Raw genomic sequence first — 23,830 nt, forward strand, 5'->3', positions numbered from 1 at the left:
CTTTGGATCTGGAAGATCCCCTGGAGAAGGAAATGGCAACCCACTCCAGTATTCTTGCCTGGAGAATTCCATGGACAGAGGAGCCTGGCAGGCTACAGTCCATGGCGTCACAAAGAGTCGGACCCAACTGAGAGACCTGATAATAAATGTATCTCAGTTTTATGAGTTTTGAGGAGGAAAACCACAGGAATACCATTTTCTCCACACACTATCAAGGGTACGTGGTAGCAACAAGATGTATTACTGCGGATACTGACCTCTTTAGGTCAGCCAGGGGAGTGTGTGGTGGAAGCGTGTGAGAGATAGGATGACTGTTGCACCAGAGGTGGCCTTGACTTCTCTTTCTGAGAATGAAATTTCTTCTCTTGCCTGTTGCTCGGCTTCGTTTTCACTTTTAAAAAATCCCTGTTTTGAAAGCTTGAACCTTCCGCAGCAGTTACCTCTTTCTCTGAATTTTTGATTAACTCACTGGACTCCATCATCTCTAGTATTCCTACTCACCACTATCAGATCAAAGCTATGGTTTTTCCAATAGTCCTATGTGGACGTGAGAGTTGGACCATAAAGAAAGCTGAGCGTTGAAGAACTGATGTTTTTGAACTGTGGTGTTGGAAAAGACTATTGAGAACACCTTAGACTGCAAGGAGATCAAACCAGTCAGTCCTAAAAGAAATCAGTCCTGCATATTCACTGGAAGGACTGATGCTGAAGCTGAAGTTCCAATATTTTGGCCACGTGATTCGAAGAACTGACTCATTAGGAAAGACACTGATGCTGGGAAAGATTGAAGGCAGGAGGAGGTGGTTGGACAGCATGATCGATTCAATGGACATGAGTCTGAGCCAGCTCCAGGAGTTGGTGATGGGAAGCCTTGGGTGTTGCAGTCCATGGGGTCACAAAGAGTCGGATACGATTGAGCAGCTGAACTGACCTACCAGATCCTCTAAAAAATTAGATGCTTCAGTTTCGACTAACATTTATTGAACACTTCTTATGTGCTAGGCCCTCTGATAGGCTTTCACCGTGTGAGCCATTTAATTGGAAGAACCTGATGCATAGAAAGAACTCGTGCTTTGGGGTAAGACCTGGGATGGAACCACAGCCCAGCCCAAGAAACTGCAATCTTGGGCAGGTTCCTTTTTCTGTCTTAGTTCTGGCTTCTTTATAAATGAAGCTATTTATCTCCCAGGATGTTGTGAGGAATAAAAAAGCTTCTCTTAATCTTCGCATGCATTTAACTCCCCCCCACAAAAAAAAAAAACCCTACCCTACGACTACATTTTTATACGTTAATGTTTATTCCCTATCAAACTGTCTACAGAATTTTTTGTATAGCTTCCGTTTTAAATCATTTAAGACGACTTAAGTTTCTCACAACGGAGAGATCACGGTGAACAGCAAAGAAAGAAAACAGAAGGAATCTGAGATAGTTTCGATGGAAATAACAAGTTTGGTCAAGAACGCCTCGCCCGTTCTGATTTTCTATTGGTTAAGCTTACCGTCAATCGGTCCAGTTGTAAATAAAGTGGAGACGGAAGCATGTTGTTAAGGGGCGGGATCTTCCTGTCGCCATTGCTCCCGCATCAGTTGCTAAGAGGCGGGACTATAGGGTGCAAAAAGGACCGAGTGCTCGAAGCACCGCCCATCCGATTGGTTGATAGGGGGCGGGCCTTGTAGCGAATAGGCTGCTGGTCCTGCCTGTTCCGGGTTAGTTGCCGGGGAGAGGCACGTGAGGAGGAGGCGGCGTGAGGCGACCATGGCGGGAGGAATGAAAGTGGCGGTCTTGCCGGCAGTTGGTGCCGGGCCCTGGAGTTGGGGGGCCGGGGGTGGCGGGGCAGTGCGGCTGCTTCTGGTCCTCTCCGGCTGCTTTGTCTGCGGCTCAGGTACCGCGGGCAGCAGCTGCCAAGGGGGCGGGTGCCGACGGTTTATATTTAGAAAGGTGGGCAGTATCCCCAGGGCGTGGGCCGTTATTCTGCTGACGGGCGCGGGCGTGGTGCGGAGAAAGGGGCTACGTCCTTGGCGAATGGGCGCCCGCCTTGAGGGGCCAAGGGCCCTGGGGGAGGCTTGCAGGAGCTATCCAGAATGGGGAGGAGCCTGGAGCCGTTTTGGCGGAGACCCGGAGGCCTGCACTGGGTGAAAAGCGGTCCTGGGGGCTCCGCCTTGCTTCACTGGCTTCCTCGATTTCATTGGTTAAAAGGAAGGTGACCCTAGGACCTTATGGACAGACAGAACTGCCACTGGAAAGGGAGCAACCTGTTCACTCAGGAAATTAGCAACACCTGGGCATATGCTGTCAGGACTCTGGGCGCGATGGCTGAGCAGATGATTGTAGTTCATTGGAATGATCTCTTATCGATATCTTGCGCACTTGTAAGATCCTTGGCCCCTACCGGCCTTATGGAACCGATCTGGAGCAGTTAAATTCCAGTTTCCGAAAAGAGATAGAAACGTTAGTTAACGTCTAGTAATTTTCTTTTGGAAATTTATTCATTCCTCAAGCAAACTTTCTTGATGCCTGTTGCTGCTTAGTTGGCTTTGGACTGGGATGAAATTATTTTCCTTTTCCGCTCTAATTCAGAAAACCTAGGGTGTGTTTGTTAAAAAAAACAAAAAACAACAACAACAAAAAAACCCCTCCTTCGAACCTTGTTAATTGCACTACAGAAAGATAAGTTTGGAAGCTTCCACTGGAGGAAGTTGAGACTGTTGGGGTTAAGGATACCCATATCTTGTAAACACATATTCTTTCTCTCCTCTCCCATCGTTTGCTGCCTCTTTCTTCTTGTCACTTAATGATTATCCTGAGCTACAGCTTTAAGGTTATCTCACAACCTTAAGGATCTACAGAACTAGTTTGAAAGCGCTGCGACCGTCTGAAACTTTTTTTTTTTTTTTAAGGGAGAGGGGTATAGGTATCCAAGAAGACACTTTTTCCAGAGTCAGGGCCCAGAGTATCATTTGATGGACTGCATATGATCTGAATGACCTTTGACCAGATGTTTAACCGTAGAGGTTGTGTACTGTGGAGATGAAAGTGTTTATTCCAAAATGCTCCTCCTTAGTGCTCAGTCAGTAGTCTTAAGGTTTCTTTAATAAGGAGATGAATGGGGACTTTGTAGTTTGGAGAAGGGTAAACTCAGGGAATACTTGTTCTTCGTGGCCTAGTGGATGATGTAGGTGGTAGCTACAAAAGGCAGTCATGTAATAGAGAACTTTCTAAAGTGAGAGGTACCTAAAGAGAGAATGCAGTACTTCAAAAGGCAAGAGTTCTTTCTCACTGAAGGTTGTTGAAGAATTCGATTATAAAAATCATTTGAATTTATTTTAGACTATTTGACAAGAACAATTAAGCATAAAGAAGTAAAAAAAGAAAAATTCACTTTATTTTGTCAGAGTCCGTTAAAGCACTCTTCTGGTCTGTATCCATGTGTTTTTAATTTAAAAAATTTTGTTTGAATTTATAATACATTCATGAACTTGTCAGCAGCCCAGTTCTCTTCCTTGGAGGCCACCAGTTATTACCAGAGGTTGTTTCTCATTTGGTTTTGTAGCATAAGCATTTTCCTTTGTCATTTAGAAGTCTTCATTAATGTTATTCTGCTTTTATGCTATGGACAAATTTTTTTTTTTTTTTTAGAATAGATTCTTAGAAATGGCTAAAATATATTTAAGCCCTTGAAACATCTTGCTAAAATATTTTTCTGAAAATATGTTTCGGTTTATACCACTATCAGCTCTTATTTGTTTTTGACCTTATCCTTGCCAGCACTGGATATTCCAGACTGAAACACCTTTGCTAATTTGATAGATTGAAAGTGGTATCTTAATTATTTTGAATTTCTTGCATTATTTGTGAAGTAGCATCTTTCAAATGCTCATTATTTATCTGTTTAGACTCACATTTTTTAGAGTGTGTCCTTTGCTCTTGGTCTGTTTATTGTGATCACTGTTTATTGGGGTTTCTGTGTACTTTTAAAATCAATTGATGAACCTTTTTAACATATTAAAGATATATATTTTATAATTATTTATTACAAACCTTTGAAGTTTATTCCTTTTTATCTTTTTTCTTTATGTCTTTTTAAATAGAAGATTTATATTTTTATGTGGCTGCTTGATGTTATTCTTTTTTAAATTTTTATTTGGTGAAATAGAGAACCATGCATGATCTTAGTTTCCCAACCAGGGATTGAACCCAGGCCCTGGCAGGGAAAGTGTGGAGTCCTAACCACTGGACAGCCAGGGAGTCGTAGGCATTTTAGTTCCCCGACTAGGGAGCAGACCCACACCCTCTTGTATTGGAAGCCTGGAGTCTAACCACTGGACCACCAGGGAAGTTTGTTGATTTTATTCTTTAGATTTATTTCCATTGATTTTATACTTAAAGAGCCTTCTAGAATTGAGATCTTATATGTGTATGTTTTGTAGTACAATTTAATTATTTTTCATTTTACTTTTTTTTTTTCTGTTTTTTTTTTTTTTTTTTAATTGGAGTATAGTTTTACTTTTTAACCAATGATTAATGTTAGCATTTGGTGTGAGATGAGTGTCTAGATGAATTTTGTTTTCCAGATAACTGTCAATTGTCCCAGCATCCCATTGACTAATCCTTTGCTAAGCCCACTAACTTAAAGATGCTAGTTTTTAAGGAGAATTTTAAAATGCTTTTAAGTAAAAAAAATAAAATAAAATGCTTTTTAAGTATGAACTGGATTACCTCTTGACAGAAATGATTAGAGGCTATTTAAGAATTAGAAGAGGTTAAAAAAAAAAAAAAAAAGAGAAGAGGTGGTTTTTCATGACTTTTTTAGGTCTTTTCTGGTCCTCACATACTATGAATCATTTTCATTACCTTCTACCAGTAGATGTTAGATGATCAGTGTTGATTGAAAAGTTGAAGAATATAAGTAAATAAGAAGTTTCTAACTTTTGAGTAGCTAGTTCATGGGTAAATACATGCAAGCAAGTTTTGATCCACTAAATTGCAAGAAGAATTTGATCTTTGGGCTTAAAAGGCATTTTTAAATTTATTTTTTGACTACCTAGTGGCATTGGAGATCTTAGTTCCCTGACCAGAGATCGAACCCATGTCCCCTGCTGTGGAAGCTTGGAGCCCTAACCACTGGACTGCCAGGGAATTCCTCCCAAAGTGCTGCCTCTTATAAATATTTTATTTCCTTAGGAAAATGACACTGAAGAATGTATTTACCGAGTTTTGTCTTTTTATGGATTTATTTTTGGCTGCACTGGGTCTTTGTTGCTGTGAGGGCCTCTTTGCTGCTTCCAGCGCATGGGGGCTTCTCTAGCTGCGGTGCGGGCCTCTCCCCGCGGTGGCCGCTCTGTTGCGGAGCGTGGGCCCGGCGGCTGTGTCCCAGGGGCTCAGTTGCTCCTCGCCACGTGGGGTTTCCTGCATTGGCAGGTGGATTCTTTACCATTGAGCCACCAGGGAAGCCCCTGAAGAGTTTTAAAATTGTCTTAAAAATACTAATGCCTTTTCCTGGCATTAAGTTTTTCAGATGGCCTATGCTATTGACATATTATTTGTATCTTACTCTTTCCCTGGTGGAAAAGAGTTTACCTGCAGTGCTGAAGACTCAGGTTCGATCCCTGGGTTGGGAAGATCCCATGGAGAAGGGAATGGCAACCAGTATTCTTACCTGGAGAATTCCATGGACAGAGGAGCCTGGTGGGCTACAGTCCATGGAGTCACAAAGAGTCCGACACGACTGACCGACTAACACACTTTCTTGAAAATGGGTTTAAAGATATATTGTGTTACATTACTTGTTGTAGGAGAGGAGTTAATAAAGTGTGACTCTTGGGTTTTTAAAAATTTATTTGTAAACACACTAGTTTTAAGTTTCACAGAATTTGACTTTCTCACAGTCTCCAGAAGAAAATAAACTCTTGATCCAAATTTGTGAGTGGGTGTTCTTTCAGTATATTTGTGGATTTGCTAGTGAAACAAATGTCAGTAGAATTTTGGAAAGGTTTCACTTTGTGAAAAATAGGCTTGGAGGAAATCCAAACTACTATTGAACACCAGTGAGAGGTTGATAGATGGGGTTCAGGACATTCTACCCCAAAATATGGCACCTTGGCATACTGAATACTTGAAGCTGAAGGAGCCTGAGAAAACAACAGAAGCTGAAAAGTCACTCTGACCTTCCCTGCTTTGCCCTTTTTCCTTGAAATAGGCCATAAAATCCTCCCGTGAGAGGTGCTCTCCCCATACTGGAAGGGAAGGAGCACCCTTAGCTTTGAAGACAAGGGATACTAAACCCCAATGAGTAGGCCTTGCTGAGTTCCCCCGCTTTGCTGCAGGTACCTCATACTCAGCCCGTCTTACTCCTCTGTGATGATCCACTCTCATCAAACCTAGCATAAAAGTACTTGGGTCTGCTTCTTCCGGTCTTTATTTCCTTAGAGGCTTTCACGTCACATGTGACGTGAAAGTCGCTCAGTCGAGTCCGACTCTTTGCGACCCCATGGACTATAGAGTCCATGGAATTCTCCAGGCCAGAATACTGGGGTGAGTAGCCTTTCCCTTCTCCAGGGGATCTTCCCAACCCAGGGATTGAAACCCAGGTCTCCCGCATTGCAGGTGGATTCTTGACCAGCTAAGCCACAAGGGAAGTTGCATAAAACAAATATGTATGCTTTTACCCTGTTAATATGTCTTTGTCAGTTTAATTTTCAGGCCTAGCCAGAGACTCTAAGAGGGTGAAGGAAAACTTTTCCTTCCCCCCACAAAATCAACTGAATTTTAAAATGTTGAGATATAATTCACATACCATAAATCCACCCTTTCATTGGTTTTTGGTATGCAGTTGACCCTTGCACAACTCAGATTTGAATTGCGTGACTCCACTTACACATGGATTTTTAGTTTCAATATATACATATTACAGTACTTCCTGGTCTTTGGTTGGTTGAATCCACACATGCGGAACTGTGGGTCCCCAGGGCTGGTTTTTGAAGGAGCAGAGAGGCAGCATCCCTACCCATCTGTCAGTCAAGGGTCAGCTGTATTTGTAATGTGCAGCCGTCACCACTAATTCCAGAATCTCTTCATTGTTCCGAAGTGAGACCCGATGCCCCTGAGCAGTCAGTCCCCATTCCTTCTCCTCCCAGCCCCTGACAACTGCTAATCTGCTTTGCTTTTGTGGATGTTTGCATAAATGGAATCATTTAATATGTGGACTTTTGGTTGACTGCCTTTCATTCAGCATAATGTTTTAAAGGTTCATGTAGTATGTATCAGTACTTTCTTTTTGTGGCTGGATAATATTCCATCGTATTGATAATACCACTTTTTGCTTATCCATTGATCAGCTGATGAGATTTAGGGTGTTTCCACATTTTGGTTATGGATGTTGCTGCAGTGAAGTTTTATGTACAGGTATCTGTGTGAACATGTTTTCAGTTCTCGGGTGTATACAGAGGAGTGGAATTGCTATGTCTAATTGTTATTGTCTTTGAGGAACTGCCAAGCTGTTTTCCAGAAAGTACCATTTTTCATCCCCACCAGCAATGTGTGAGGGTTCCAGTTTCTCCACATCCTTGCCAACTGTGGTTATTGCCCTCTTTTTTCTTTGGTTATAGCCATCCTACTGAGTGTGAAGTGGCATTTTATTGTGGTTTTGACTTGCATTTCCATAGTGATTAATGATGTTGAGCCTTTTTTCATTGTGCTTATTGGCCATTTGTATATTTTCTTTCAAGAAATGTCTATTCAAATCCTTTATGCATTCTAAAAAAAATTTTTTTTTCCTCTTTTTGTTGTTGAGTTGTAGTAGTTCTTTATATATTCTGGGTACTAGACCCTTATCAGATACATGACTTGCAAATATTTTCTCCCACTTTGTGGGTTGTCTTTTCATTTTCTTGATAGTGGCCTTTGAAACAAAGAATTTTTAAATTTTTTGAAGCCATTGTCTAATCCAAGGTCACAAAGATTTACACACTTGTTTTTTTTTTTTTTTTTTTTCTTCTAAGTATTTTGTAGTTTTTGCTCTTAATGTTTAGGTTTAGAACTGAATTTAACTTCAAAATTAGTCTTAGCTTCACTCTAAAATCGTGTCATTGCCTTTGTGCGTGTGTAACTGGCTTTGTAAGTTTTGGTGGAGGTTTTTGTTTTGGGGTGTTTTGTTAGTTTATTTAAATCTTTCCCCCTTTACACTGAGAACCAAAGTGATAACTACATTTCCACTTAGAGTAGCATTTAATGAGTTGTTATATACAATGTGGAACAAGGAAGATACTGAAATGTTCTGTGGTAAAGAAGACTGAGGTGGGAAGATAATGAGAGTGGTCACCTGTTAACCTTAACTTGGCTGAGTTTGAGTATAAACTCCTGAGGGCACCTCTTCTGTTTTGGTAAAATCTGAGGGGGTGTTGGAGAAGACTCTTGAGAGTCCCTTGGACTGCAAGGAGATCCATCCAGTCCATCCTAAAGGAAATCAGTCCTGGGTGTTCACTGGAAGGACTGATGTTGAAGCTGAAACTCCAATACTTTGGCCACCTCATGCAAAGAGTTGCCTCATTGGAAAAGACCCTGATGCTGGGAGGGATTGGGGGCAGGAGGAGAAGGGGATGACAGAGGATGAGATGGCTGGATGGCATCACCGACTCGATGGACATGAGTAAACCCTGGGAGTTGGTGATGGACAGGGAGGCCTGGTGTGCTCCGATTCATGGGGTCGCAAAGAGTCGACCTGACTGAGCGACTGAGTGACTGAACTGAACTGAGGGACTGCATATGTTAATTGGCCACTTTTAAAACTTGAAACAAAAACAGCTAGAGAAAAGAAACTTTGCAGTCTTTTAGTATCTGTTTAAAGGACTTTAAATATATATAAAAAAAATAAAGTACTTTAAATACAAAAGATGTTGCTAATTTTGTTCATCCTACTCAGGAAAGGAATAGGGGAAATCACTGGATGGGTTATTTTAGCTAAGCCTTTGTAAGAAAAACAGGACCTGGTGTGAATCTCAGTTAAGCTATTTATTAGCTCTGTGGCTTTGGACAAAGTATTTAATTGTTCCTAAATATCAGTTTCCTCATTTATAAAAATGAATATTATGAGAGTGCCTACCTGATAGCATTGTTAGGAGGGTTAAATGAGACACATATTGTCTGTCTTAATACACACATAATAGTGGATTTTATTATTACTCATCCTGGATCAGTGACTATTTATAATATTTTAAAAAATTACATTTGACGGAAGCAAGACGCTGCCTTACTCCTTCTCCCATCTTAGTTTTCTTCTTTGTGTTGGTCCCTGATTTTTTTTTTTTCAGCCCCTGATATTTTAACTCCAGCTTTTAGAAAGTAGTCAGTTTAATTCTTTTTATGAAATGAGTTTTATTAATTTGTTTTGTTATTATATTTAACTGTTATTTTCTTTCTTTGCATAAAGCCGAAATTGGTTTAAAGGTGGTCATGCTTCAGGAATCCCAAGTTTTTTATATGAATACCAGTCAACAATGCTGTTACAAAAATGTGCTTATCCCAAAGTGGCATGACGTATGGACACGGATACAGGTAATGATTTGGAGGCTCTGGGGAGTGGCAGATTTTGTGAATATCTGATTAGTGAGTACTTTGACACTTTCTTCCCTTTTCACAATTAAAAAAAAATATAAATATATAAAATTAACAACCTTGATAAGATTGCAGTTATTCTTAATCTCATCAGTGTTTTCATCAGTAAAGCCTTCATCCCTGCTTTGTGTTCCTCTCTCTGTTCCTTTAAGTGGCCTACAATAGTTGACCCTGAGGTAAACTTCCTTCCTCCTTTTCTCCAAGAGACTATTTTCTTCTCTTCCCCGGCTCCTTTTACACACACACACCCCTCTTTCTTTTTAAAGGCCATGTGCCTTTGGGCTGGAAACTGTTGCATGCTTGTCAGGATGTACATTCTGCCTTGCTTCTACTATTCTGTTTTGATTCTGCACAAGATGTTGCATAAATGCCCTGAACTGGTTTCCCCTTGATAGAATGACTTTGGTCTTTTATTTCATAACACTGTTGAGCCACCTGGCAAGCAAGCGTGTCTGGCTGTAGTGATTAAACAAAGGGAGTCCTTTGGAAATGTTTCTGCTGCTATAAGCATAGTCACTGATCAGGGCATTTGTTCACATCTAAAAACACAAGGGTGGGCTTTTTCAAAAAATTATTTTTTCATTGTCTGATATAAAGATCATATTCCATCTGGGGCACACTATAACCAACATTTACCCATAATCAGTAATTTGTGACAAAGGGTTGAACTTCTCAGCCTGTCGTTATGGGAAACATTTTTGGTGCTGTTTATGCCTGGCAGTTTTCTTTATATTCTGGACCCTTGCTTTGTATAATCTCTCATAAGTACCTGTATTGGTAGCTCTTTCAGCTTGGAAGTCTTTTTTTTTTAACCCCTATGTTGTAGCCTCACAGTAGATTCAGCCCGTGTCAGCAATAAGACGTCCTCACAGCTGCCTCTCGGCCATGTGCAGTGCTATTTGCCCAAGTGTCTTTTAGCTGCTTTTATCTTTTATCTCCATGTTTCTCTTAAGCCTGCGAAGAGCCAGTGCCATGAATGATTCAGCTGTTTATGCTAAAGTTTTTTTTTTTTTTTTTTTTTTTAACAAATTGTATTTGGAAAAAGTTTAAATTCGTACTTCCTTCTTTCTCATCCTGATTTTGCTTGTGTTACAGATCCGGGTGAATAGTTCCAAACTGGTCCGAGTCACCCAGGTGGAGAATGAGGAGAAACTGAAGGAGCTAGAGCAGTTTAGTATCTGGAACTTTTTTTCCTCCTTTTTAAAAGAGAAATTGAATGACACCTATGTTAATGTGGGTCTGTACAGCAGAAAAACCTGCCTCAAAGTTGAGATTTTAGAGGAAGACACCAAATACAGTGTCGTTGTGACTCGGAGTAAGTCTCACCTCTGTTCTTCTGGTGGATTCTGTGTGAGAAGAGACGAGCTTTGGAGGGTATAATTAGTGAGAGAAGCCAGCCCAAGACAGCTCCACCTTGGTTCTGATTATAACCTGAATATACCACTGCTCCAAACATTGCAGAGAGACTCCATCCCTCTTAAAGCCTTCAGGCCTAGGTCTGAGCCTTCACCGCAAGGCTTTCATTCTGAGTGCTCCCGTTCTTGGATGGTGAAGGCTTTGCATTCCTGATACTTGCAGTGGCTCTGAGCTGATACACCTAGCATTCTTCAGAGTTAGATAGATGTATTCTTCTGGGTGCTTTAACTGTAGGCCTGTATATTTGAGGCCTGTATATTTCAGCCTACATTTAAAAACATGAATGGTTAAATCAAACTGAAAATAAAATAAACCTGAATACCTCACAAGCAAAAGAATATATGTGGAACCATAAATATGAAGATCACTGCAGTTTCAGGCTTATTTAGTATAACTGGGAGTTTTCCCTTCTCTGGATGTATCTGAGAAAGTTTCACAGAAGAGGCAGATCATTATCCTGCTGAATTCTCTGTGACTTTTGGTCTCTTGGTAACGACTCTCCCAGGAGAGTAATGTGAGCAGTAGAAATGTTTCCGGATTTCGCTACGAAATTTGTCGTGCGCCTCTAACTGTCCTAGATCAGCCTCCCTTTGCATTTCATGACGCCTCTTGCTCCTGTTTGTGGACCTCCCCTAGACGTAACTTGAATGTGAAAGCCGTGGGAGCGACTGGTGCACCAGTAAGGGGCCTGTGTTTGGGCCCCCGTCCTGGGCGATCGGACTGAGTGTAGGCTTTTGCAACACAGTGCTCAGATATTGTCAAAAGAAGTAGGTGGGGTCTTGGTCAAGAAAAGCAGCCTCTTAGAGAACAACCGAGGGCCCTGACCCAGAGTTCTGGGCCAATCCGCTGAATCTGAGCCTGGGTGACTTAAGGCTTGAAAACCAGGGTGGTGGAGACCCCTTGTGGGCAATTGCATGAAGTGCTGATGGTACTATGGCTCCAACCAGCGCAGAGCTTAGCTTCTCTTAGCCTTAGCGTAGGTAGCCAAACAAAACAAACTCTTGAGGGAAGTGTAGGTTAGACGGGGACCTGATTATACTTTCCCTTCGGAAGGCTCCCCAGGCTTTGTGTGGAATGCTGTTAAAATGCTGTTTAGGTGGGCTGTTTGCATTTATTAGCTGACCAGTGATGCCAACATTGCCTTTTATTCTGTAATGCTTTAAATTGTTTGTTTCCCTTGTTAAGCAGAAATATTTTATTTATTTCAGGATTTGACCCCAAACTCTTCCTAATTTTCCTCCTTGGATTTACACTATTTTTTTGTGGAGACTTGCTGAGCAGGTAGGTTCTAAGGCTAGAGGGCGGAATGAGGATGCTCAGACCTACCCCGCTTGACTTCTATCATGAAGTCTTAAAAGTGCTGCCATTCCCTTTAGGATGGGCGAAGTCATTACCTGCTTCAATCATTAAAAAATACTTTAATGTGTGTTATTATTTCTATTTTTTCTTGTGTTAATAAGATTGGCAATAATGAAATTCCCCCATTAGGTCACCCATCATGTGATGGGATTTAGCCAGTATATCACCATCCTTCTCCCATTAGCCATGTTTAGCCCTCGTTTTTACAGGGCCGTGTTTTACATTTTACAGGATAAGTTTCATGCTGTTCAGAAGTAAAGAAGCAGGGATCAATCACTTCACTCACTTCCTGCCTGTAGAAACTCGCTAGCTAAGATCGGTGAGACAGGCATGTACAAATACAAAGGAACACGGAGTCTCCCTGATGGCTCAGATGGTAGAGAAGCTGCCCGCAGTGCAGGGGACTGGGTTCAATCCCTGGGTCGGGGAGATCCCCTGAAGGAGGGCACGGAAACCCACTCCAGTGTTCTTACCTGGAGAATTCCCTGGACAGAGGAGCCTGGCGGGCTACAGTTCATGGGGTTGCAAAGAGTCGGCTATGACTAAGTGACTAACCCCCCCCACACACAGATAACAAACATTCAGCAGAGATAGAATCAACATTAACTTCGTATACAAGGAAAGTATTTGTGAAGTAGTGAATGAAAGCTTAACCAATTGAAGTTCAACTGGAGTGAGGTTGTTGGAAGTTGTTCTTTATTTTGGGGATGCTGAGAGAAATTCAAAATGAAGGAGGGATATTTGGCAGAAAGAGCCTAGACTCTGTTCTATGCCCTGTGGGGTAAGCAATTCAGTTCTTGTTATTAGTTTCCACTTGGTAGTCCTCTTATCCCTTTTTTCTCCCCAGAGAAGCTGTGCAGTTCCCAGAAGAAAGAGTCTCATTAAAAGCTGGGTGGGGAGCAGTACTGGGGATGGGAGCCGGAGACCAAGCAGAGTTTATTGTTGGGGTGTGTTTGAGGGGCCGTCACTGGTACTGATCCTCATAATTTGGCAGCAGCTACACTGTACTGGTCTCTTTAGTTTTCTGCCCTCAAACGTTGAGCAAATACCTGTTCTCATCTCGCACCTTTTTTCTACCTTTTGGCTGGGATTGTGGTCTGATTTGAATAGTGCCATGTGTGAAGAATACAAACATAGCAATGAAATGAATTTTCTCTCTGCAGAAGTCAAATCTTCTACTATTCTACTGGGATGAGTGTGGGAATTGTGGCCTCTTTACTAATCATCATTTTTATAGTGTCCAAGTTTATGCCCAAGGTAAGTGGCAGAATCCTCACATGCAATTAGGATGAGCTTGGATAGATGAAGGACTGTTTTCTTGGATAATCTTACAGCACTGAAAATTTGCATTGATGGCTGATAAGTCAATATCCTACTCTTTCCTTGTTTCAGAAAGATACTTTCCATGATGAAACTTGGAGCCTGATGACATACAATCTCTCCCTTTTTATTTGAAATCCTGTGTACAGTGTGTGTGTGGGGGGTGGTTAAAGTGTTTTTCCTGTTTATTAATTACATATGTTATATAGTCAGGCTTTTAAGTTATTTAGCATCTTTTTCCCAGTGTTCTTTGCAGACTGTATCATTTTAAGTGTAAAGTACATATTTTTAAGAGGGATGTTTTGTGCATTTTTAGTAGGTTGAATTTTTTAAAATCGCGGTTCCATTTTGCTTCTTGTATGTGGGGAAAGCCTGTTATAACTTTTTGCTTTCACTTCTACTCTGTTTTAGAAAAGTCCCATTTACATCATCCTGGTAGGAGGCTGGTCCTTTTCTCTATACCTCATTCAGCTAGTTTTTAAAAATTTACAAGAGATCTGGAGGTGTTACTGGCAGTATCTTTTAAGTAAGTGTTATTGGTTTTGCTTTCCTTTTTATGTGTTTATAGGCTGTTTTAGTTAATTTGATTGTGAAAAGATGTTGCCTGCTTATGGAGTTTAATAGTCTATGCCATTTTATTAACTCGTAAGGGTCATAGTTTTTATTTCTAACTCTATGGTTGTCACCTTTTCTTAAATCAAGATGCTGCTGCTAGGGAGAAGACTAATTTGTTGGGGTTTACAAGTACATCTCTTTATGCATAGGCATCTTTCTGAAAAGCTGTAAATTGACTTTTTGAATATAATCATATTTTAAATTCTCTTGAAGACCTTAAGTAAAGGACTCTACAGTGAACACTATGTAAAACACGAAAAGAATCCTTTGGTTGTAAAGATAGTAACTCTTAATCTATCCTTTGAGAAGGAATTAATTTGGATTTTCATATATTAGGTTTTTGAAACAGACTATTTTAGAGTTGTTCAGCATGTAGCTTTAATTCCCCATTTGAGAATTAAATAAGTTTGAGACAACAAAAATGATAGAAACTTAAAAGAGATTAATATATGTGAATAATGAAGGAAGTATGAATAATTGAGTAAAGATCTTATCCATTTTCCTGGTTCAGTAGGTGCTATATAGTGAATTTACTGCTGTTCCCCAGACAGGATATTTTTACCAGTTGTAGATGAAAAAAGAATGTCTTCTGATAACTCTTCTCATAGGCTATGTCCTCGCAGTTGGGTTCATGAGTTTTGCAGTCTGTTACAAGTATGGGCCTTTGGAGAATGAACGAAGTATCAACCTGCTGACCTGGACCTTGCAGCTGCTTGGCCTGTGTTTCATGTATTCCGGCATCCAGATACCACACATTGCCCTTGCCATTATTGTCACTGCGCTGTGTTCTAAGAACCTGGAGCACCCTCTTCACTGGCTGTACATCACCTACAGGTTAGGGTAATGTGACTTTGTACTGAAGCATGCAGTGTGGGCTGCGGTCCCAGCAAAAGGAAACACAGGTTTTGACCTGGGAGCCTCTTTGTTAGTGTCCATTTATTGTATTATGTTTCACTTGTGTTTCTTTCAAGTCTTTCTTTTTAGATTCTCTGTAGACATTTTAAAGAACTTATAAATTCTAATCATTTGATACAAACATCTAGTAAAGTGTCATGTGTTCCTGTTACCACTAGGTGGTGCAAAGTATATCACTTTTATGCCACAGGCCTCAGTCACCTGGTTTCGGATTATGTCACACTGCCTTTCAGACTGTTCTGGGAGTCCTAGTCTTAGTTTAAGGTGTAATTCAAGCATGTGGTCACTTTTACCTGGTGACCATGGAACGGTCATAGGTTCTGAGGTTATCAATGGTTTTTCTTTCTAGTACAGATAGTCAAAGTAATGCCTTCTCTTCAGTGGGGGGGGGTGGGGTGGGGTGGGGGGTGGGGTCCAGGTTAATGCACCGCAATCTTATGCCATCATTTTCTTGTAGTTTTCCATTTATTGGGAAATAAATATTTTGTCTATCACTTATAAGTGAATTTATTGTGGCGTTAGTGAATAATATTGACTACTCTGACTTGTCAATAGTCTAATGTGTCAGGGTCCATTATAACTAAGGATGTCTGTGGAATTAAGATGACTCTTAATGATTTAGGCTCTCTGCTATATGCTTGACCCACTGAAGGGAGTTAAGAGATAACGATGGACACAGATTACTGATTAATCATTCATGATGTTATTTTGGTGAGCACAGAAAGATGTGTAAGGCAACAGAAAAGACTGTTCCCCCTCGTCTTCTGACAGAAGAAGAATATCGGCTACAAGGAGAGGTGGAGACCCGAAAGGCTTTAGAGCAGCTTAGAGAATACTGCAACAGTCCAGACTGCTCAGCTTGGAAGACTGTTTCTCGAATTCAGTCTCCAAAGAGGTAAACAAACTCTTGGCTAGAAGTACCAGGCATCTGTCAGGGTAATCATGACCCTAGAGTTTTAATAGAGATTATATTTCTATAATCATTTTGTATTTGTGGCTTTGTTTTCTTGTTCTTCTAGGAGTAGTCAAGGGAAAAGTACGTATATCATATGTTAAGCCGTAGCCATTTTCTGATTCCTCAAGGAACTATTTACTCTAACTTTGATGGTTGCATTGAAATGAGAAGACTCTAGTACGATATTAAGTTTCCCCTCTTACAGTTTTGTGTTGCTCTCTGAGTGTTTAATATATTTTTTGAGGGGGGAGGGATCTTTTCATTTGGAAGCAGTCATACCAATGAATATATGAAACTTCAATTTGGAGTCTTGATGGCATAAAGTTTATAGGGCCATAAACACAAATAAATGTGTAATGCTCCTTAATCTTCTCAAGGATTACAGATAACTGAAGGAACTTTAGCACTTCCATGACTAAAAACGGTAAGCAAACTTCCATAATTTGAAAGTGCTTGTTAAGCAGGATGGTGTTGCAGGGAATGTCAGCCTATGATCCTAGTTTTCCTTTTCTTCTTATTTCTTGCTTTAGTTTACTTACCTGCCAGAGTAAGGATAAGGCTGGGGTCTAGGCTCAATATCATTTGAGCTGAGAGCACATCATGGTTTCAATTTTTTCTTATTTTGAAAGAAAACAGGGTGGAAGGCAGCTTCTAATGAGTAAATGAGTATTATCTTCTCTTTTCCAGGTTTGCTGACTTCGTGGAAGGTTCTTTCCACCTCACACCCAATGAGGTTTCTGTCCATGAGCAGGAGTATGGCTTAGGGAGCATTATGGCCCAGGACGAACTCTCTGAAGAAACGTCCTCTGAGGAGGAGGGCTCCGATTCCCGGTACCCCCTTGTCGTACAACAGAACAGCTTCCTGACTTAGGTGGATTGGCTGGGTACTCAGTGGTCCAGGCTGCCTGTGTTTGGTGTGCAATTGCTTCTCAGATCTTTGAAGCCGGGTGAGGTGACTGCAGAGATTCTTCCACTGAAACTAGAGGCCTGAGTAGACCTCTCTCGGGAAGTGGTCTCGGTGGGGTCTCGGGGGGTCCCGAGGAAGCAGAGCAGATAACGTGGTGGCTGCTTCCCGGTGCCTCGTTGGCTCAGCTCTCAGCCCACGTTTGTGTTTCCGGAGAAACTGGGTTGCCACAGCTCGCCCAGGGCAGTCCAGCTCCTCTTTGAAGTTGGCTCCATTGTGGCTCTTCAGACTCGGAAGTGACACCCGTTACATGTGAATTAATGCTTTCAGACTGGCTGCATCTTCAGAGACAAATCCACAGATCTGAGCCTCTTACTTCTGCTTTCATTTCAGTGACTTTAGCATAATCCTTGTTTTAACTGTTCTAGGAGGAAAATGGATTATCATTTGCCTGTCTTGTTTTTTAAATTAATACATTTAAAAAAGTGAAACTATGTTCCAGCACTAGCAGGTGCTCCAGAGTGACAAGCCTCCCACGTATTTATTAATATGGGTTGTTCATTAAAGCCCCAGTAACTCTTGTGCTGAACTTTGAGTTAACTCTCACACCTATGATATTCTAAGTCCTGCTTACTTTAGGAACATGCCTGCAGGCCCTTCTGTAGATGAGGTCTGTTGGGGTTTTTATTATATTGCATTGGCCAACAAGTTCAGGATTTTCCATAAGCTCCTTATGAAAACAAATTTTTTGGCCAACCCAGTATTTAACTTCCAGTTCCAAATAGGCTTTCAGGCATCCCTTCCAATTCCTCTTTGTTCCCTTTGCCCTTTCAAGAAGGGTCTATTCTCTCACCTCTGAGTATGTACATTTCAGATTGTTTTATTTCTTATATTCTCTTCTCTTTGATTTATAGCATCATTCCCACTATTTAGGAGAAGTGATCTTATTTAGGGAATTTAAATGCTTTTTACAGGTTCTCTTATTTTTTCCTGTCCACTGGTCACACATCTTTGAATTGTTGTGGGATCACGAAATTAGCTCCTTTTCCTTCCCCTCCCTTTGTCTACCCATCTAAATACCTATTCTTACTGGTCTTTGCTTCCACCTGTCCGTCTCCCTGCAGGAAGCCTGGCTCGTTTGTGGGCCCTGAAACTACCTGTGAAGCTCTTGATGCGACGTGCATGTTGTAGCTGTGTGGCTGCCACGGTTTGCGTTGCCAGGAGACAGGCTTCAGACCATCCTTGTGCCTCTGGGCGCTTGCACAGCCATCTGGGTCAGATGTGCTTTCCTATGACTTCTTGTACTTATTTGCAGTTCCGTTTCTGACCAGAGGTTCCTGCTGCCTTTTATTACAGTGGCATTGTTTCACATTCTTTTGCCATTGGAAAGTACCCTTATAAACCAGCAATGCTGTTTATGAGGGAGCAAATTCCCAAGTCTTGTCATTCGCTTGGTTCTGTCTTTGTGATCTTCACCTTTGCACCGTGGAAAAAGCTGTAATTACTTTAGCCAGGAAGATAGGCACTGATGGCAGGAGCGTAGCATTGAACTGACTGACTTACCATGTCGTGAAGCAGGCAGATGATTTTTGTTAAAAATCTGCAATGAATGACTCCTTCAGGCCACCCATTTAACAGATAATTTTGAAAGGCTCTGGGCTCCGTTACTGACTTCCAGAGTGTCAGCTCCGAGACTCCCCTCCAGGTGGCCAGTTGATTTTTTCTGCCAGTGTTTCCCACAGCTTTAAACTCTCCTAAAGTGACAACTGCCTCAGTTGGCAAATAGACTTATAGAAGAAAGTGGAAAATAAACAGTATTTGGACAGATGACATGGGTTAAAATGCTTTACATTAGGAAACCTTTCTACCTTTGTAGTTATGTACATGGTAGCATTATATCCCTCTGCAGAAAACTATTAAGGCTTCTGAGTTTTACTTTTTTTTTTTTGCCTCATTTATAGAAATTGAAACTTGGCATATTTAAGCATAAGCTGATTTAAAAAAATAATGCGGCCGTACAAGTGGTCTCAGGGCCCCCTTGAGCCTTTGGTACCTCCCCACATGGCCACTTCCTCTAGGCTGATACTTCTGACGCCTGTCTTTATTTCAGTGAGAACGCGCTGTGAAGTGGAGAAGGATGCTCGTCTTTTGTGTTTAGTAAACTCCTTGTGATACACCACTTCCATCTCAAGACGAGTTTTTCTCACTGTGTTTGAATTTGGGGTGAGTGAAATCAAACTCGGTTTATTACTCCCTGTCTGGAAGTTGGAGAGCCGAGCTGTAGGCAGGGCCAACCACAGCAGGTCGCGTTGTCACGAGCGCGCCTCTCAGACAGCGAGGGCCGCGCCGTGCGTCCTTGGCCTGCCCTCCGCGCAGCTCTTCCCCGGACGCCTCGGGGCCTCCGCGTGCCGGGGCTTGCTCGGCTCGGCCGGCGTCAGGCGCTGCTCGGCCGCTTGTGTGTTGGCTCAGCCACCGCCTGAGGCCCTCGTCGCGTTTTCTCTGGCGGCACAGCTCCTGCGGCTTCATCGTAGTCTTGTGTCTCAGACCGACCTCGTAGGGAAGGGCTGCAGGGGTAACTGGCGTGAGCTGGACATTGGAGCCCTCGTCTGCCGCCGCGTCAGCGTCTTGTTCCACAAATATCAAGCTGCAAATTGGCCCTCGGAGTCAGGGTCTCATCAGCATCAGAAATCTATGGCCTCTAATGGATCTGATCAAGTTATATAGAGCATGCCTCCCATTAATGGGAGCACAAGTCAACTGGCTTAAAACACTTTCCCTTCACTTTCCCACTCGGATTGCTTTCATGAGACCAATGGAACCAATGACTGAAAATAAGGAAAACTCAGCACTTTTGATATCTTCTAGTAAGAAATTCCTATCAGCCACTTCATGCCCCAGAGCTAGTTTATTTCCCCCCCTAAAATCACGGCTTTTATATTCTGTTGCAGAATTTTGCTGATGAGAGACTCTCCAGTGTTGCATTTTGTGCTGACACATTCCATTCTAGGGCCCCGCCTTTTCTTCACTGACTTGTGTTCCCTTCAACCCAGTCCCCACTTTGCATGTGTGATAGACAGTTGATGAACGAAAGCAGTCAAATAGGCTAGATAGTTCCCCAGGCCCTCATTTCCGTAAAAGGCTTGGGGATGAATTATGCAATTGCCCTTAATCTTTTTGTTGTTCCAGAAAAAAAGATGGGCTCAGATGGATGCCTCTGTAAAAATGGTTCCTAGCTATGTACTCATAACTTTTCTCTGAATTGAGTAGTGAAAGTTGAAGTAGGAGGAAAGGAAATTAAATGTCCTAGTATTCCTTTGGACTCAGGTCTGACATATGAGATAATAACCTATATTGAAATGCCAAGAATTTTATCTGAACCAAGGAGAGGACAGTTTGACAGATTTATTATTCCTTCATGTTACATAGGCACTGAAACAAAGTAATAAACATAAAATAGCCATTGTACAAGGCAATTGCACCTAAAACTTTTTGTTTTGATGTAACAGAAATTGATCATTATTTTTTTGGGGAAACCTATGCAATTGTGGTGACCCAGTGGCGTCTCTGGGTAACTTAGCTTATGGATTCAGTTGCTGTTGAGGTAGATTCTAGACAGTTATTAACTTGAAAAGGGAGTTTGGTGCCTTATGTGATGGGAGCCAGAGCCTGCTGGGAATAAACAAGGCGAATTCACACCAGTGTCAATGCACAGCTCTAGCAGGGAAGGAAGGACATTTGGGGACACAGCACCCCCAAATTTGGGGCTTTTGGCTCCCACACCCCCTGCCCATGTGCATCACCATCCTCTTCACACTCTTGACAATAACTTGAAAATGGTGAAATCACTATCTCTGCCTTTTTCTACAGCATGGGCAATGTTCTTATCTTGTTAACATAATAGGTAGCTCTTAATGTGAGCATTAGAACTGTTACAACCTGCAGTTGCCTCAGTTTATCTGTTTCTAGGATTGATGGTGAAGTAGGGAGTTCCTGGGTAAGTTTTAGCCTGTGGGTAATGCCTTAGTGTTAGTTTAAAAGATTTGTCATTTATATTTAAAATAAGTGTTAATGAATGTTTGAAAGGAACAAAATGATCAGGGATGACTCTTTGCCATGGGTCTTATTTTCACTCTTTTCTGTAAGAAAAATAAGCAATGTCTTATTATATATTTTTTCATTTTTATTGTGCAAGTTTGTAAGTAATCCCAATTTTAATAAAGTTTTATATACTATGTAGTGGTTTCTCTTAACAAACATGTACTTTTCTTGCTAGGAGCTCTTGTTTTCAGGTAATCAGCAATTAGCTCTTCTGTTTCATCTTTCTAGACAGGTGTTTTGCATGTTATTTATTTTCTTTTTTTTTTAAAACCACCTCTTCCCTTGGGGTTTCCTAGTAATCTAGTGGCTGAGACTCCATGCTCCCTGGGCAGGGGGCCTGGGTTTGATCCCTCGTCAGGGAACTATCAGCAGATCTCGCATGCCGCAACTAGAGAACGTGCGTGCCCCAGTGAAGATCGAAGACCCCACGTGCCAAAACAGACCCAGTGCCACCAAATAAAAAATATTTAAAAAATAAACCACTGCTTCCCATCCTGGGTCTGTCTTGGTCTACTTCCTTGGCCTGAATGGTTTCCAGGATGCCGGATCTCTAAGAGGTATTCTGTAGGAGCACCACTGTACTGTCTCATAGGAAAATAATGCATAGATTATTCCTGGTCAGGAAGCTACTTTGTACTCTGATTCTTTTTTTTTTTTTTTTTTTTTATGGTATAAAGTATCTTCTTTTTCTCCACTGAGGTGAGGATCTAGCTGTGAGATACCCACCAACAGCTTTCTGTCGGGTGAAAGGGAGCCGGGCTTTCGTGTAGTGAGTATTAGGGGACATGGAATAAAAACTTCAACTGTGTCTAGGCCCGGCTTCTGCAGTAGGAAGGAGACTGGTGCCTTCCATTTTCTGTTTTGGCTGTTTTCTTTGCTCTGGAAATCCATTCTAGACTTTGCATTAATTCTGTACCTACCTTTTATTCAGGCCACATGGAAATCTATTGTCCATTTTTTAAAGACTATGAAATAGGATGGAAACAGGATGTGGACCATCTGTGAATTTATGTAGATTAATGCACAGTGATGACATCTTTTCATTCTATAACCCAAATAGGTAAATAAGAGACATTGGATGATCATCAGTGGTTGAATTAGTAAAAAAGCATAATTGCCAGATTTGTAAGATCGTAGGATAAAAAAAAGATGTGTAAAATTAGTTCCTTTCAAACTTCAACATGCATAGGAATCATCTGGGGAGCTTGTTAAACTGCAGACTTGGGATTCAGTAAGTCTGGGTTGAGGCCCAAGATTCTGCATTTCTAATAAGCTCCCAGGTGATTCAGATGCTGCTGGTCCGTGGACCTCACTTTGAGTAGCATTCTACTTGTTGCCTGGCAGGTGGTAAGTATAGCTAACTCTTCAACAGCCTGGGGAGGAGGACATTGGTTAGGTGTGCCGACCCTCTGTCCAGCCAAAGCTTATCCTATAACTTTACAGTTGATGGGCCTCGGTGCCTGCCATCCCACGTCTGCAGACTTAGCCACCCATGGATCAGGGAGTTCAAACCCATGTTGTTCAAAGGTCAGCTCTACTTGATCAATGTTACTGATTGATACCAGATAATTGATGAGAGTCAGAAGACCCTCTACCACCAAATATCCTCTCCACCATATCTTTGTTGTGTCACTTTTTAAAAAGTCACTTTTTAAAAAGTGTCCCTGGGAGGACCAGTGAGTGCGAATTGAGCAAGTGTGAGGGCAGGTCGCTGTCCTCTCAACTCAGAAATCGGCGTCCAAGGGTTTAGAATGGCTGCTGCTTCTGGTTCCTCTTTGCGGTCTTTCTGAAGTATAGTTTATAAAATGATACAATTCTCTAGTTTTAAATTTTACTGAGTCTGACAAATGGAAACAGTTGTAACCACCGCCAAAGTCATGATCTAGAGCATTTCCATCACCCCAAAAACTTCCCTCACGTCCCTTACACAGACTAGAAATTTTGCTGGGAGAGGGAAGGGGATTTAAGCTCCAGTTGCTTCAGTTTTCCTGAGAAGCAGGAGATGAGGATCCTGCATCCCCCTGGGTCTCCTCCCCACCCCAAGAATGCTGACAGATCTTGTAATCCCGGCTGGGTCAGGTGTGTATTTTGTACCTTCTTAATTTAGACTGATCCACTTGTTCTTGTTTGCTAAGAACTTTCTGGGTTTTAGCACTCAAATACTCATGTCCAGAAAACTCATCTCAGATCCTAGACAAACCAGGGTGGTTGGTCACCCTAGCTGTGACATTCATGCCCTCTTCTAAGCCTGAGTTTTCTTATCTCATTTTAGAGTCAATTCTCTCATGGGAGCACAAAGTAGGCACTCAATAAACAAGTCCATGGGTGAACATACATGAACCTCACTGCAGGCAGCTGCAGATTCCTGGCCTGGAGAACATGAGGCCTGGGTTCTGGTCTTGGCTCTGCCACGTCTGCGATGGTACGATCCTGGAAAAGTGGTTTCCCACTCCAGGTATCTCCTCCACTGCAAAAGAGGGGATCCTTAGTCACTTCTGCCTCTGCTGTGATACAGCCCTACTCATCCACGGAATGATGTTCTGATGTCACTTCCACCCAGCTTTCTCTTTCTTTCTTGCCTCTTGCCATTTCTCCCCTTCAAATATATATATAGTAGGTCAATAAATTATGTAAGGGC

General features: G+C 41.8%; 1 protein-coding gene across 1 annotated transcript; it reads left to right on the top strand.

Annotated features, from left to right (window-relative positions):
* The first annotated feature begins 1,732 nt into the window (after window positions 1-1,732).
* Window positions 1,733-21,111, top strand: NEMP1 (nuclear envelope integral membrane protein 1). The gene is made up of 9 exons (XM_061131869.1): window positions 1,733-1,883; window positions 9,426-9,550; window positions 10,706-10,925; window positions 12,235-12,307; window positions 13,549-13,642; window positions 14,117-14,231; window positions 14,929-15,154; window positions 15,957-16,130; window positions 16,878-21,111. Exons 1-9 carry the CDS (start codon window positions 1,757-1,759, stop codon window positions 17,059-17,061), a joined length of 1,338 nt encoding a protein of 445 aa, XP_060987852.1. The 5' UTR covers window positions 1,733-1,756; the 3' UTR covers window positions 17,062-21,111.
* Window positions 21,112-23,830: the final 2,719 nt, after the last annotated feature.

Source organism: Dama dama, chromosome 3, assembly GCF_033118175.1.
Source record: "Dama dama isolate Ldn47 chromosome 3, ASM3311817v1, whole genome shotgun sequence".
Lineage (NCBI taxonomy): Eukaryota > Metazoa > Chordata > Mammalia > Artiodactyla > Cervidae > Dama > Dama dama.